The sequence below is a fragment of the Anolis sagrei genome, chromosome 2, assembly GCF_037176765.1.
Source record: "Anolis sagrei isolate rAnoSag1 chromosome 2, rAnoSag1.mat, whole genome shotgun sequence".
Taxonomy (NCBI): Eukaryota; Metazoa; Chordata; class Lepidosauria; order Squamata; family Dactyloidae; genus Anolis; species Anolis sagrei.
Window position 1 is genome coordinate 222,872,352 of NC_090022.1, and position 15,823 is coordinate 222,888,174.

General features: G+C 43.2%; 1 protein-coding gene across 1 annotated transcript in view; it reads right to left on the reverse strand.

Annotated features, from left to right (window-relative positions):
- TRPM3 (transient receptor potential cation channel subfamily M member 3) overlaps positions 1–14,320 on the reverse strand; it is a 429,447-nt gene extending 415,127 nt beyond the window's left edge. Inside the window, exon 1 of the mRNA XM_060762212.2 lies at positions 14,070–14,320. Within this exon, the coding sequence (XP_060618195.2) occupies positions 14,070–14,270 (201 nt within the window). The 5' untranslated portion in view covers positions 14,271–14,320. The remainder of the gene's footprint in view (positions 1–14,069) is intronic.
- Between the last annotated feature and the right edge of the window lie 1,503 nt (positions 14,321–15,823).

Genomic DNA, 15,823 nt, shown 5'->3' on the forward strand with positions numbered 1-15,823 from the left:
GATTTCAACTATCCCGATATTTGCTGGAAAACAAACTCGGCCAAGAGTACAAGGTCCAACAAATTCCTCGCTTGCCTTGCAGACAATTTCATGGTCCAGAAGGTAGAAGAGGCAACAAGGGGATTGGCTACTCTTGATCTCATCCTAACAAATGCGGAGGACCTGATCGATGCGGTCGAAGTGGTAGGATCCTTAGGGGCAAGTGACCATGTGCTCCTGCAATTTGAGGTACAAAGGAAGGCCGAAACTAAGACAAGTCAAACCCGCATTTTGGACTTTAGGAGAGCTGATTTCCAAAAAATGAAGGAAACGCTGAGCAGCATTCCGTGGACACAGATACTAAAAGACAAGGGAGTTACGGATGGATGGGAATTTCTCAAGAGTGAAATACTCAAGGCGCAATTGCAAACCGTGCCAACAAAGAGAAAAAATAGGACAAGTGCAAAGAAGCCAGAATGGATGTCCAAAGAACTTCTAACTGTGCTAAGACACAAAAGAGACATGCACAAGAAGTGGAAAAAGGGAGAAATCACCAAAGAAGAATTCAAATAAATAGCCAACACCTGTAGGGAAAAGGTCCGCAAGGCTAAAGCAAAAAACGAGCTCAGATTTGCCAGGGACATTAAAAACAATAAAAAGGGCTTCTATTCTTATGTCAGTAGAAAAAGGAAAAACAAGGAGGCGATAGGACCTCTTCGAGGAGAAGATGGGGCAATGCTGACAGGGGATAGGGAAAAGGCAGAACTACTTAATGCCTTCTTTGCCTCGGTCTTCTCACAAAAAGAGAGTCTTCAACCTCAGCAAGATGGAGTGGATGAGGGATTGGAGGACATCCAACCCCAAATTGGGAAAGAAGTCGTCCAGGAATACCTGACCGCTCTTAATGAGTTCAAGTCCCCAGGGCCAGATCAACTACACCCCAGAGTATTGAAGGAACTAGCGGAAGTCATTTCGGAACCATTGGCAACCATCTTTGAGAGTTCTTGGAGAACGGGAGAAGTTCCAGCAGATTGGAGGAGGGCCAATGTGGTCCCAATCTTCAAGAAGGGAAAAAAGGATGACCCAAACAACTACCGTCCGGTCAGCCTCATGTCGATACCGGGCAAGATTCTGGAAAAGATTGTTAAGGAAGCGGTCTGCAAACACTTAGAAACAAATGCAGTCATTGCTAATAGTCAACATGGATTTATCAAAAACAAGTCATGCCAGACTAATCTGATCTCTTTCTTTGATAGAGCTACAAGCTGGGTAGATGCGGGGAATGCCGTGGATGTAGCGTACCTGGATTTCAGTAAGGCCTTCGACAAGGTCCCCCATGACCTTCTAGCAAGGAAACTAGTCCAATGTGGGCTAGGCAAAACTATGGTGAGGTGGATCTGTAATTGGTTAAGTGGACGAACACAGAGAGTGCTCACTAACGCTTCCTCTTCATCTTGGAAAGAAGTGACAAGTGGAGTGCCGCAGGGTTCCGTCCTGGGCCCGGTCCTGTTCAACATCTTTATTAATGACTTAGATGAAGGGCTAGAAGGCATGATCATCAAGTTTGCAGACGACACCAAATTGGGAGGGATAGCCAATACTCCAGAGGACAGGAGCAGAATTCAAAACGATCTTGACAGATTAGAGAGATGGGCCAAAACTAACAAAATGAAGTTCAACAGTGACAAATGTAAGATACTCCACTTTGGCAGAAAAAATGAAATGCAAAGATACAGAATGGGTGACGCCTGGCTCGAGAGCAGTACGTGTGAAAAAGATCTTGGAGTCCTCATGGACAACAAGTTAAACATGAGCCAACAATGTGATGTGGCGGCAAAAAAAGCCAATGGGATTTTGGCCTGCATCAATAGGAGCATAGTGCCTAGATCTAAGGAAGTAATGCTACCTCTCTATTCTGCTTTGGTTAGACCACATCTGGAATATTGTGTCCAATTCTGGGCACCACAATTCAAGAGAGATATTGACAAGCTGGAATGTGTCCAGAGGAGGGCGACTAAAATGATCAAGGGTCTGGAGAACAAGCCCTATGAGGAGCAGCTTAGGGAACTGGGCATGTTTAGCCTGAAGAAGAGAAGGCTGAGAGGAGATATGATAGCCATGTATAAATATGTGAGAGGAAGCCACAGGGAGGAGGGAGCAAGCTTGTTTTCTGCTTCCTTGGAGACTAGGACGCGGAACAATGGCTTCAAACTACAAGAGAGGAGATTCCATCTGAACATTAGGAAGAACTTCCTGACTGTGAGAGCCGTTCAGCAGTGGAACTCTCTGCCCCAGAGTGTGATGGAGGCTCCTTCTTTGGAAGCTTTTAAGCAGAGGCTGGATGGCCATTTGTCAGGGGTGATTTGAATGCAATATTCCTGCTTCTTGGCAGGGGGTTGGACTAGATGGCCCATGAGGTCTCTTCCAACTCTTTGATTCTATGATTCTATGATTCTATGATCTTCTGATGAAATTACTTCTAAACAGATCTTTTATAAAGACATAGAAAGCGGCAATTGAACATACATTTTGACAGCTTTATCTCTTTGTTCCAAGCACCAACCTCAACAGATCAGGTGAAGAAAGGGGTGGATCAAAAACAGAAGAGAGGGGAAGAAAAGCCAAAGTAAAATAAAAGAAGCAATTAAGGAAAAACTTTTTATTGAATTATTCATGAGGAAGGAGTACATGGTAAAGAAAGAAAAGGGGTTCACTGCAGTCACCCAAATAATATTACATAATAATGTATAAAATATAATACAAGAGAAACTATTCAACAATATAATTAATTTTTTAAAAGTACCATGTAACCCTTTATCCCAGAAAGGCTTAAAATACCTTTCAGTACTTTAGGAAGGCACATATATTATCGACAATGCCAAAAATCAGAAGCAAAGGGGATTCTAGGTGTGTGTGTGTGTGTGTGCGTGCATGTGCATGCACGCACACACACACACATACAAATACACAGATGCAGCTGGAATAAGAATCTGTATACAGATCACAGGGATCAGAACAAGTATATCAACAAAAACAGTGATTATGACAAATAGCTATGCATCAATGAATATGGGCCCTTCCACACAGCTCTATATCCCAGAATATTAAGGAAGAAAAACCCACATTATCTGAGTGTGGACAGTTCAAAGCAGATTATGTGGGATTTTCTGCCTTGATATTCTGGGATAGAGGGCTGTGTGGAAGGGCCCTATGAGGCAAATACAGTTGGTCCAAGGCTTTAAAGTACCGGTATTCAAAATAAATTTCCAAAAGATAGGCTTTGGTTTTGCCATTTTATATAACGGATACGATTTTACCATGCCACTGTATAGAAAGGAATTTGAATATCCATAGTTTTTTTTTGTATCCAAGGGGTCAAGGAACCAAACCACATGGGATATCAAAGAGCCCACTGTATGGATAATGTATAAGATGGATTTCTAGTTAACTTCAAGATCTTTCAACGTGAAGATCTTCTTCAGATTACCATGAATACATACAAAAATATTCTAAGGTTAAGCCTTTATCCCAAATAGATATAAACCCTATTGATTCCTTAGGAGCAAATATTTCATCAAAAGGAGTGTTACAAGTAGATAGCACAATAATTAAATAACAAGGGCAAAAAAGAAAATAAAAGAAGAGGAAAGTGATCAAGAAAAAACAGTATGTCTCATATATACAAATAAGACAACATGGAACGCTCCCGTACAGTGATGCCCAATAAATCTTCAGATGCATATAGTCAGCCTGATAGCACATCTCATGAAGAAGACACAGATACTGGAGTATACAGTTCATAGTTTAAACACCTCACAGCAATCTCAAACAAACAAGACAGAGAGGAGTAGATAATGTACAGCACTAATTGTCCACAGTAGTGATAAATTGATCATATACTTAGGCACGGAAATTGATCTTCCTGTGTATTATAGGAACATAGCACTGGATAAAATATAAAATCCAACAACTACCTTGGGTGCAGCATTTGGAAGAAAGGAGGGCTGTAATAAAAATAAATGAATGAATAATAAATAACACTGCAATGTGACCTTCCCTTCTATGGTCTCCACTGCAGTTTCCCCCTCAACATCTGCTTTGGAAGTGGACCCTATCTGCTTGAGGATAAAATCTATCCATTTGGCACAAGCATAGAGAATGTATACTCTGTGTGCCACAGAGAGCCCCCAGTATCCATTTTAATTGTTTGTCAATTTAACCCAAAATACTCCCAAAAGCTCATTAGGGGGGACAATTTTAACCCTCCTTGGGACTTTTAGAAAGCATGCTTTCTCGTAGAAAGTGAGCTATAAATTGGTTATCGGGTAACTTTTTCCTGTAAAAAAATATCTCTACTGAGACTAAAGTGACTTTAGGAAAAACATGGTGAAATTGTTTCCTACATCCTCTATGAGGCATTAGGGAACAATACTTATATTTTGCACAGATTGTACTGTTGTTCACCAAGCCCCCAACGTCTGCCCATTCCAGGTTAAATGGGTAATATCCCATGTCCTAAGAAAATAAATAGATTTGCCTCATTCTCTTTATTTCCAACCACAGAATAGACTCATCATCCCACTTCTTGTGGGATTTAAGATCAATGTTATGGTGACCAATTTCAGATTGACTATAATCTTTGCCTTCACTTAGGCCCTTTCATATTGCCATATAATCCAGATTATAAAAGTAGATAATCCACATTATTTCCTTTGGATTATATCACTCTACACTGCCATATAATCCAGTGCAAAACAGATAATATGGCAGTGTAGAAGGGGCCTTAGAGGCAAGGTGATCTTCAGAGCCCATTCAGACAGGCCCCAAAACTGGGGTCTGTTTTGGTTTTACCAAAGGCAAAACAACGCCTCTGGTAAAACCAAATTAATTTGGTTTGTTCCAAATTAATTAAGGACCTGGTAAGATCTGGATCTTATGGTAAAATTCGAGTCTTACCAGATGTGAGCCCTGTATAGATTGGGTCTGGAGACTATATCACACATTCCCCGTGATATAGCCACCCTCCAAGGGAAAGCCTGGGTTTTTTGTTTTTTTTTTTGTGGTAGTGGGGACAAAAATCCAAACCAAAGCAGGTAGTGGATTTTTGTCCCCACTACCACCAAAAAACCCCAGGCTTTCCCTTGGAGGGTGGCTACATGCCATCCCAATAACAATTGGGTTGCTTTGACACATATTTTTGGGCTGTGTGGAAGCGTCCTCAGAAACCAAAAGCTTTGATCTTAAGGATTTTTACAGATGGAAGGATCCTCACACTACTAACAAGGAAATATTGTACAGCCATCTATTTTTTTCTCCTTTCTTCATGGGAAAAGGTGAAGTAAGCAATAAAAAGACAAAGAAGGATTACATGTGAAGAATGATGTTATGTGAATGCACTGTAAAATTCAGTGAATGAGACTTGGTGATAGATGATGTGATAAAAACCTCACCTAGAGCTAAATGTGTTTGTTTTGTAATAGTTCTGTCTGGCCAAAGAAATTTTGCTGCCTGAAGTAGCACATCACACCTTCCTAAATGGAGATGCAGTTTCCAAAGATAGCCAATTTATTCTGGCCCATGAGGCAGAAAGACCTGCAAGGACATTTCGTTGACTCTGCCAATAAAAACACCTCAGTAAGAAACTAAACAACTGTTATGGGGTTTTTTTTTACCCTTTCATAACACCCAGAATTCATGGCATTCCATCTAAAAGGTGGGTTAGCCCTAATTCCACTGATTTTGCAGTCTGATTTAAATATTACCATTGAGTTTAAACAGATTTCTTCCTCGGTAAAGATGTCTAGGGTTTTAGAGAAACAAATTACGTGAGAGAAAGAAATGAAGAAAGGGTGAATATCAAAGTAATTTGCTGCTACTGGTGAACTTGTGGCAGTTGCAGAGGAAGCACTGAACTGAATAAGAAGAATTTCACAGAGAGGGAAAGCCTATATGCCAGACAGATGCAAGCAATCTAGACACGCTTGGGTGCTTACATTTACTTGATAAAAGGGTAGCTTGCAAAGCACAACAGCGATTAGTGCTGTATGATAGCAATCAGAAATAGGAAGAACGGTGATGTAGAAATAAAACAAGAATCGAGAATTGTAGAGAGCCAAACTATCTAAGAAGGGGATTGAGAACACGATCTTCGCTGCCTTCAAAGAGCTTTAAGTCAGCGAATTCATTTTGTGGCCCTAAATATGCAACTCCAATATTAAGAGGAGCAAAAATTGTACCTGAGTTGGCTTTCACATGGAAGAGGGAACAACTGGATCTCCTTTCCTCAGGTTTTCCTCAAAACAAATTCCCCTCCCAAGCTGCTTGTTTTTCCCAAATGAGAAAACACCATGGCCCCAATTCAGTCCCCATCTTAAGGGTACAATAATATGCGTGTCTTCTCAGAAGTAAATTGTACTGTGCAGAATGGAGCATACTTCTAAGGCTCCTTCTATACTGCCATATAATTTAGATTATCAAAGCAGATAATCCATATTATCTGTTTTGAACTGGATTATATGAGTCTACACTGACATACAATCCAGTTCAAAGCAGATAATATTGATTTTATATAGCAGTGTAGAGTAAAGTAACTAGCAATGGAATTGAATCAGTGAACTTGTGGTGGTACTATTGCTGTCATCCAGATTGAAGCAGTTTTTTTATAAAGCATTGCAACCAATAATTCTAGTTAAAGATAGGATGCACAGATTTTGCTCTTAAAATGACTTGAATTCTAGTGAATGGTAATGTATGCTGTGCTTATTTTGCACAAGTCAACATTTGAATATAGATCTAGGTAAAGATAAAGGTTTCTCCTTGACATTAAGTCTAATTGTGTCTGACTCTGGGGGGTGGTGCTCATCTCCATTTCTAAGCCGAAGAGCTAGCGTTATCCGTAGACAAGGTCATGTGGCCAGCATGACTGCATGGAGTGCCGTTACCTTCCCACCAGATTGGTCCCTACTGATCTACTCATATTTGTATGTTTTCAAACTGCTAGGTTGACAGAAGTTGGGGCTAACTGCTGGAGCTCACCCTGCTCCCCAGATTTGAAATGCCAACTTTTCAGTCAGCAAGTTCAGCAGCTCAGTGGTTTAACCCGCTGCGCCACTGCTAATATAGATCTATTAGCAATGAAACTGAATTTCAGAGGCACATTTCATTATTTTTGAATGTATATTTTCTGGTTGCATGATAGATTGTTTGTGTTAAATAATTAATAAAATAATTTCCAGTAAATATTTTGGGATAAAGGCAATCTGCTTGAAACAATATCCTGGGAGGAAATTTCTATTAAATAGTACAAGGAACAGGAAAGAATGCATGAATGTGACAAAGACCTTACTGCACACAGACTAATCTAATGTGGAGGAAGAGGAGCTCAATTATGTTTCATGACAGTGGTCAACTTTGCTCTTAGATACATCATGCTACTTATCGTTCTATTACTTTCCTCAAATGCTTTGATATTTATTTGATTGGAAGAATTGAAAATCGTAGTACTTTACAAACTTAAAACAAATACAAAATAAGTAAAACTGTACAAACTGTTGCCATTAAAATGCCATTATATTAGCTATAACATTAAAATCACTTATTGTATTGTATTGCGCTTAAGCATTCATTTGCAATTTTTAAAAACCTCAGTACAGAACACTGTTTTTTCTTTAAAACTGCTAATTCCCAAAACCTTGATATTTGGCTTATAATGGAAACCTTTCTGGAAGAAAGTTACAGTCTAGGATGAGCATTTGGCAATTTATATTCTGCTTTCAAACTTCAAAGGAAAAAAAATCTGTCCCCCTAAAGTCACATTAGTTCTCCTCCTTACCTTTGTGTTTCAACATTTTTCTTTTACAGGTTGTCATTTTCAGAGGAACATGTGGAGAGTAGAGATAGCCCTTCTACACACATCTTACAACCTATGGCTGTTTTTCCCCCCATTCAGTTCAGAATCTTTGTTTAGAAAACACTACAGCTCTTATATTGTAATTTATAGGTTATCTGCTAATGTTACGGAGTGTACTGAATTTTGGCGTTTTTCAGCTATACTGTAAAATTGTAGTTTAGATGCTTCCTCATGTATGACAAATGGGTTTAGGGGCAAAACACATTTAACATGCAAAAAATACAATTCTGTTTCATCAATTTGTATCAATACCAAGTCGCTTCCCCAGATTTTGGTTGTCATGACATCCACTCTATATCAAGTTTCCCCTTTTACCTTTTTATCTTCTCATTCCTCTCCTATTGCAACCTGTTGGTGTTTTTCCATCCAGAAAAACACTGAATTCACTGGGAACTTCAAAGTCAAACATAGTCTTTGTATAACTGAGAACACTGATTTCATTGAACCAAATTAAGTAGAAAGCACAGTTTATTCAGAACACATCCCTCCTCCTTCCTGTTCCAGGTATGCTTCTCTGAATGACAACAGACAACCTATACACTAGAGTTTCTCAACCTTTGGTTCTCCAGATGCTTTGGACTTCAACTTCCAGAATCCTTGACCATTGGACATGCTGGCTTGGGTTTCTGGAAGCTGAAGTCCAAACCATCTGGAGGCTGAGAACAAATGTTTACGTGTCACCCATTTTCACAGATAAACCATTGTTATTCCAGTGGGTTAGTGCCCTAAATATTCCATAATTTTACAGATAAATAAGAGTTTTCCAAGAACAATTATTCTGTTGGGGAAGGACATCAATGCAGCTCTATACATTCACATGTTTGTTTCAATGGGATAGAAAACAACAACAAAATCAGCAAACAGCAGACTGAATGGGTCTGTCTCATTTTACAAGACCGAGAGGAAAATGCGACAGTTCCAAAATTTGGGGATTGAGATGTCAAGTAAAAGCAGTTTTAGTATACTGCCCTGTATTCATCTATCCATATAAATCTTGTTCAATAATCACAGACAGCTTGGAAAAACAAAATACAAAACAGTATCTCATCTTAGACTGGATCTACACTGCACTGTATCCCAGGATCTGATCCCAGATCTGCTTTGGACTGGATTAGATGAGTCAACACTGCCAGATAATCCAGGATAAGCAGATAATCTGGGATCAGATCCTGGAATATAGGGCTGTGTGGATTCAGCTTTAGAGCCCTCCCAGACCTTCATAATTTGAAATGAAGAAGTGGGGCAAAAATCGCAGTACCTGAAAGCAAGTTCAAACCTGGAGTTGTCAGTCCTGGCAAATAGTCCCTTTGCATCCTGAAAGGTTTGTTTGTAGCAGATTTTAGAAATCCACAAAACGGACGCGGGACAGCCACTGGAAGTTTTCTTTTCATTTTTAATATTGACAGTCCAAGATGCACTGGACCTCATAAGAGCTGATGCAGGTATACAAATACGCACACAAGCAGGTTTCTTGTCTCTCCTCACCCTCCTGCTGCCTTTCTTGCCTGCCATGGTGGTGCCCACTTTGTAAATTCAAGTTCTGCATAGTTTCATAAATATGAGAACTGAGAAATCGTTGCAGAGAGTTTTCAGGGGAATTGCTTTCCATTTGTGCTTCCATTTAGCCACCCATGTGACTGTGGCTCCATTTGTTTATAGCCCTCATCAGGTGTTTTGGGATTTTAAAATGCACTGAAACAGTCCACCATCACCGTATAAGAGTGACATCACGTGTTTTCATAGACTGCAGAGATATAATGATGCAAATATGAACATTAGGAAGAACTTCCTAACTGTGAGAGCCATTCAGCAGTGGAACTCTCTGCCCCGGAGTGTGGCGGAGGCTCCTTTGGAAGCTTTTAAACAGAGGCTGGATGGCCATCTGTCAGGGGTGCTTTGAATGTAATTTTCCTGCTTCTTGGCAGGGGGTTGGACTGGATGGCCCATGAGGTCTCTTCCAACTCTGTGATTCTATGATTTTTGTCCTCAGATTTTAAGCTCACCTTTTAAACCTGTGTTTTCCAGCTGAAGATGCAATTCAGTGCACATTTTTGGCAAGCACCATCTAGTCATCTCTCTTTCTATCCCAGTTTCTTTCGGATTTTAGGGCCTGTGAGGAAGGGCCCTTAGTGAGCAACTTAAATGAGAATATGAGGGTGTTTTTTCCCTCATATTTAAAGCAACAGATGGTTTTCACTGCTCTCTGCTTGTAGTCAACTATAAAGTTTGGACACAGTCTTCATGAAGAGGCCTGTTTTATCCCTTTGTGCAATGTCTCATATTGAAGACATCAAAAGATTGTACACAACTTTCAGGAGTTAGTAGTCCTTCCAACATTCACTAACACCTGCATTACAGCCAACGGTAATACCGGGCTGAGCAAAAGCATGGGGATGATTGACTTGCAGAGGGATGATAGCAGACATGTCTCCAATATAGTGGAAGGCAATTGAGACATACTCTCATGCCAATTTCAATAGGTCAAGGGAGGAAAGATGAGTTCCCTGACTGGAGATGATGTTTTGATTGGCTCCAACTACTTCCCCATCTGATTATTCCTCCTCTCAGGGCTGGATTAACCATTGAGCAAAATAAGCCAGTGCTCGGGGCATTGAGGGAAGGGGATACCACAGAAATTGTCCACTGCTGAATTCATCATGGACCATGTGGTACAAAACTGCAATGGTGAAGCTCTCACAATACAAGACTTGGCAATTGGAAAAAAGTGGGAGAAAAGTTTTCAAATATAAAGAAAGTGGAAGTGTACCCTCCAAAATCAGCATTATTTTCCATCTCAAGGTTTTGTTTTGAAAAATAAAAGTTTATTCTCAAATTAATTATTGTTTCTATTTCAAATGAGATACATAAGTGGGCACCAAAACCTTTTAAGGGTCTTAATCCGACAAGATCAATTTAAACCTTAAGAAATGGGGCTACTAAGGGCCTCATCACACTAGAGAGAAAAAATCCATTTAAAATTTGGTTTCTATCTCCTGCAGAATTCTAAGTTTTGTAGTTTAGGGAAGAGTCTTTAACAGCCTCACTAAACTACAAACCCCAGATTCCTGCAAGAGGCAGAAACCAGATTTTAAGTGGATTTTTTTCTTTACTGTGATGAAGTAGTTGGTCTACAACATGCGAGTGTGGAGAAGAGCAAACCACAGACCATTTACTACAATGCAGTCTGAGCCCTGCCACAAGCTGGAATGTGTCCAGAGAAGGGCAACTAAAATGATCAAGGGTCTGGAGAACAAGCCCTATAAGGAGCGGCTAAAAGAGCTGGGCATGATTAGCCTGAAGAAGAGAAGACTGAGAGGAGACAGCCATGTATAAGTATGTGTGAGGAAGTCATAGGGAGGAGGGATCAAGCTTGTTTTCTGCTGCCCTGGAAACTAAGGCACAGAACAATGGCTACAAACTACATGAAATGATATTCCATCTGAGCATTAGGAAGAACTTCCAGACTGAGAGCCGTTCAGCAGTGGAACTCTCTGCCCCGGAATGTGGTGGAGGCTCCTTCTTTGGAGGCTTTTAAACAGAGGCTGGATGGCCATCTGTCCGGGGTGCTTTGAATGCAATTTTCCTGCTTCTTGGCAGGGGGTTGGACTGGATGGCCCATGAGGTCTCTTCTAACTCTATGATTCAATGTGCCTCCTTATAGCAACAGAGGCACTCCAAGTGGCCAGTTACTGGTCAAAGGACATTTAGTATAATGACAAGGTTTTTTTAACTTTGTGATTTGAAATACATTACATTTGAACCCTTGGTTCACTTCTGACAGGATAAATAAATAAATAGTCCAGCAAGAGGGCAGGTGGGAAGGAAGACACCTGTTTCAGGGTTCAATCAATGCAGTTGGAGTGCCAAGGCTCAATGCTATGGGATCGTGGGATTTGTTGTTTGGATCCTCCTCAATCTACAATTCCCAGGATCCCATAGTTATGAGCCTTGGCAGTTCAAAGTGGTGCCCCACCAACCTCGGCTCCTCCACCTTCCCTCAGATTCAACACAAGCCAAGGCAGAAGGCGGGAAGAGAATCCCCAGGCACACAAGCAGGCCCCAAAGAGCGGGAGTTCAGCCTGACTCTTCCACAGGAGCCCCTTCCTCGCGCTTGGATCCTGCTTCAGATCACCCCAACGCCTGCCTTTTCTCCCCTAGTCAGCCTCAAAGTAGGCGGTTTCCCTCCGAGGGCGACGCTGGCTTCAAATGACACCCCTTTCTCACGTTTCCTCATAGTGGAGGTCCTGCTCCTGGGTCCACAGACACGGGATACAAATAATTCCAAAGGGGCTTGGCGCCCCCCCCCCCCCCCCGCCTTCTAAACCAGGACAAAAAAACCCCACAACGAAACCTCCTCAAAGGGTGCATTTCCTCGGCGGATATAAGGCAGTTCTGACACCAATTGAACTGCCACGGTGTAGTCTAGTAAGGCACCAGCCCTCTTTGAAAGAGAAGGCTCATGACCGTGTAAAACCACAACTCCCATTATAGATGCGCCAAAAGCACCGGTTCCTTGTTCTTTTTCTGATTATTATTATTATTATTATTATTATTATTATTATTGGGACTATTCTTTGCCTTATTCCCACTTAGAATAATAGAATCATAGAATTGGAAAGAGACCTCATGGGCCATCCAGTCCAACCCCCTGCCAAGAAGCAGGAAAATTGCATTCAAAGCACTCCCGACAGATGGCCATCCAGCTTCTGTTTAAAAGCTTCCAAAGAAGGAGCCTCCACCACACTCCGGGGCAGAGAGTTCCACTGCTGAATGGCTCTCACAGTCAGGAAGTTCTTCCTCATGTTCAGGTGGAATCTCCTTTCCTGTAGTTTGTAGCCATTGTTCCGCGTCCTAGTTTCCAGGGCAGCAGAAAACAAGCTTGCTCCCTCCTCCCTATGACTTCCCCTCACATATTTATGCATGGCTATCATGTCTCCTCCCAGCCTTCTCTTCTTCAGGCTAAACATACCCAGCTCGTTAAGTCGCTCCTCATAGGGCTTGTTCTCCAGACTTTGCCTCGAGTTCTGGAGTCCCATTTCCTCTCAGGAGAAGTCCTTGACCTGAAGGAACAAGGCACTTGGACATTTGTTGTTGCTGTTGCTTGAAACCCTGACAAATAGTGCCTCTTATACCAGGACTGGGCAAACTTAGGCCTTCCAGGTGTTTTAGACTTCAACTCTCACAGCTTAAGCGACCGAGGGAGGAAAAGGAAAGGGCCTGAGGCAGTTAGGAATGGTGGGAGTTGAAGTCCAAAACACCTGGAGGGAGGGCCCAAGTTTGGCTGTGCCTGATCTAAACTGTGGAATAACCAAAGCAGTTTGACACCTGCTCTGGCTCAATGCTATGGAACCATTGACACTGCCCTCTATCCCAAGATCTAATCGTTATCATCTTATCCCAGATTATATGACAGTGTGACAGTGTGGACTCCTATAATCCAGTTCAAACAGATCATCAGGGATCAAATCCTGGGATATACAGCAGTGTAGATCCAGCTTCAGTTGTAGTTTTACAGTCTTTAACAGGCATGGGCAAACTTCGGCCCTCCAGGTGTTTTGGACTCCAACACCCACCATTCCTAACAGACTCATGAGTTCGGGGGGGGGGGTGTGTGAGTGTGTCAGGAGCTACTTGAGAACCTGCAAGTCGCTTCTGGTGTGAGAGAATTGGCCGTCTGCAAGGACGTTGCCCAGGAGACGCCTGGATGTTTTTGATGTTTTACCATCCTTGTGGGAGGCTTCTCTCATGTCCCCGAATGAGGAGCTGGAGCTGACAGAGGGAGCTCATCCGCGCTCTCTCCGGATTCGAACCTCCGACCTGTCGGTCTTCAGTCCTGCCGGCGTAAGGGTTTAAACCATTGTGCCACTGGGGAATTAAAGTAATGCCAAACTGCATTCGTTCTACAGTGTGGATGCGCTCAAAGAAATCTCGGTTTCTTACTAAGCAGCATCAAGTAGTTATTTCCTGGAGGAGGAGACGAAAAAATCTTGCAAAACCGCGAATCCCACTATCCTATTGCCTTGAGCAGCTTGGCTATCGTCAAACAGCGTTAATTGTACGGTGTGGATGCCCCCAAAGAAGCCCAGCAGCCCCAAGTGGTGCCTCTTCCCTGGGGATGCCTCCCTGCCTTGGGCATTTGAGGCAGATCCCGCGCTCGCTCCTTAGGCAAAGGGAGACTTACCGGCGGCGCCTGGGAGGCGATCCCGGAGCGTTTGGCGGAGCCTCTCCGGGAGCTGAGCCTCTTCCAGGACTCGGCGAACCTGCCTCGGCTGGCGCTTCGGCTCCTCCGCCGCTGCCCCGCGTCCTCCTCTTTCTCCTTCTCCTTCTCCTTCTCCGGGGCGCCCCTCTCCGCCTCGCCGGGGCCCCGCCACTTCTGAGCCATCGCCCCGCAGCAGCGAGGAAGGAGAAGAAAAGTTGGGTCCGGCGCAAAGCGGGCGGAGAAGGCGCCCAACGCCTCCCTGCCTTCTCCGCTTCCTCCGCTTTCTTCTCCGCGCCTGCTGCCTCTGAGCGAGAGGAAGGAGGGCGGCACTCGCTGGGTGACAGCCCGAGCCCGAGGAGGTGGTCTCAGAGACCCGGATCCACCGGCAGCAGAAGGGGCTCACTCAGGAGGAGAAGGCGCCTCGGGACCACAGGCAGGAGAAAGAAGGCTCCGGGGGGGACAAGTGACGCACGCTGGGGTTCCGAGGCAAAAGGATGCTCCTCTGGTGCCAAGAGGCACCACACACCCGCATCCACAGGCAGGAGAAGGAGCCTCTCTGGGTGCCTCCAGTACACATACAGGAGAAGAATATCTCTGGTGCTCACACACAGGTATCCACAGCCAGGAGAAGGAAAGGTGTAGGCATGAGAGGACAGTATTTGTGGGACTAAGAGATTTTTTGTCATGTCAGGAGCGACTGAAGAAACTGCAAGTTGCTTCTGGTGTGAGAGAACTGGCCGTCTGCAAGGACATTGCCCAGGGGACATCCGGATATTTTGATGTTTTATCATCCTTGTGGGAGGCTTCTCTCGTGTCCCCGCATGAGGAGCTGGGGCTGATAGAGGGAGCTCATCCACACTTTCCCCGGATTCGAACCTGCAACCTGTTGGTCTTCAGTCCTGCTGGCACAGGGGTTTAACCCACTGCGCCACCGGGGGCTAATAATGCAAGACAAGAAGAACATTCTTCTGTGCCGTTTCTCAAGCCGCACCTGACACAACAAAATAATAATAATAATAATAGGGATCACGCATTGGTACCCACAGGCAAGAGAAGGAAGGGTCTAGTTCTAGGTATGCACAGGGAGATGAAGACAGTATCTGTACTACTACTACTACTACTACTTATTATTATTATTATTATTATTATTATTATCATCACATCCTCAGCTGCTGCAAGAAGATCCTGCAGACAGACTACAAGCAGAGGCATAACACTATTGCTCAGAAGATCCATTGGAACTTGTGCCACAAATACCATCTGTCTGTGACAAAGAACTGGTGGGATCACAAGCCAGAAAATGTTACAGAGAGTGAACACGTTAAGCTACTCTGGGACTTCCAGGTTCAGACAGACAGAGTTTTGTAGCACAAAACTCCTGACCTCACAATCGTGTTAAAAAAAAAAAACAAAGTATGGATTGTTGATGTTGCAATCCCAGGTGACAGCAGGATTGAAGAGAAACAACTGGAAAAGCTGACACAATATAAGGATTTAAAGATTGAACTGCAAAGACTCTGGCACAAGCCAGTCAAGGTGGTCCCAGTGGTGATCGGCACACTGAGTGCAATGCCTAAAGACCTTGGCCTGCACTTAAACACAATTGGCGCTGACAAGATTACCATCTGCCAGCTGCAAAAGGCCACCTTACTGGGATCTGCACGGATTATTCACCGATACATCACACAGTCCTAGACACTTGGGAAGTGTCCAACAGAGTGTCTGCTGTGGACTCA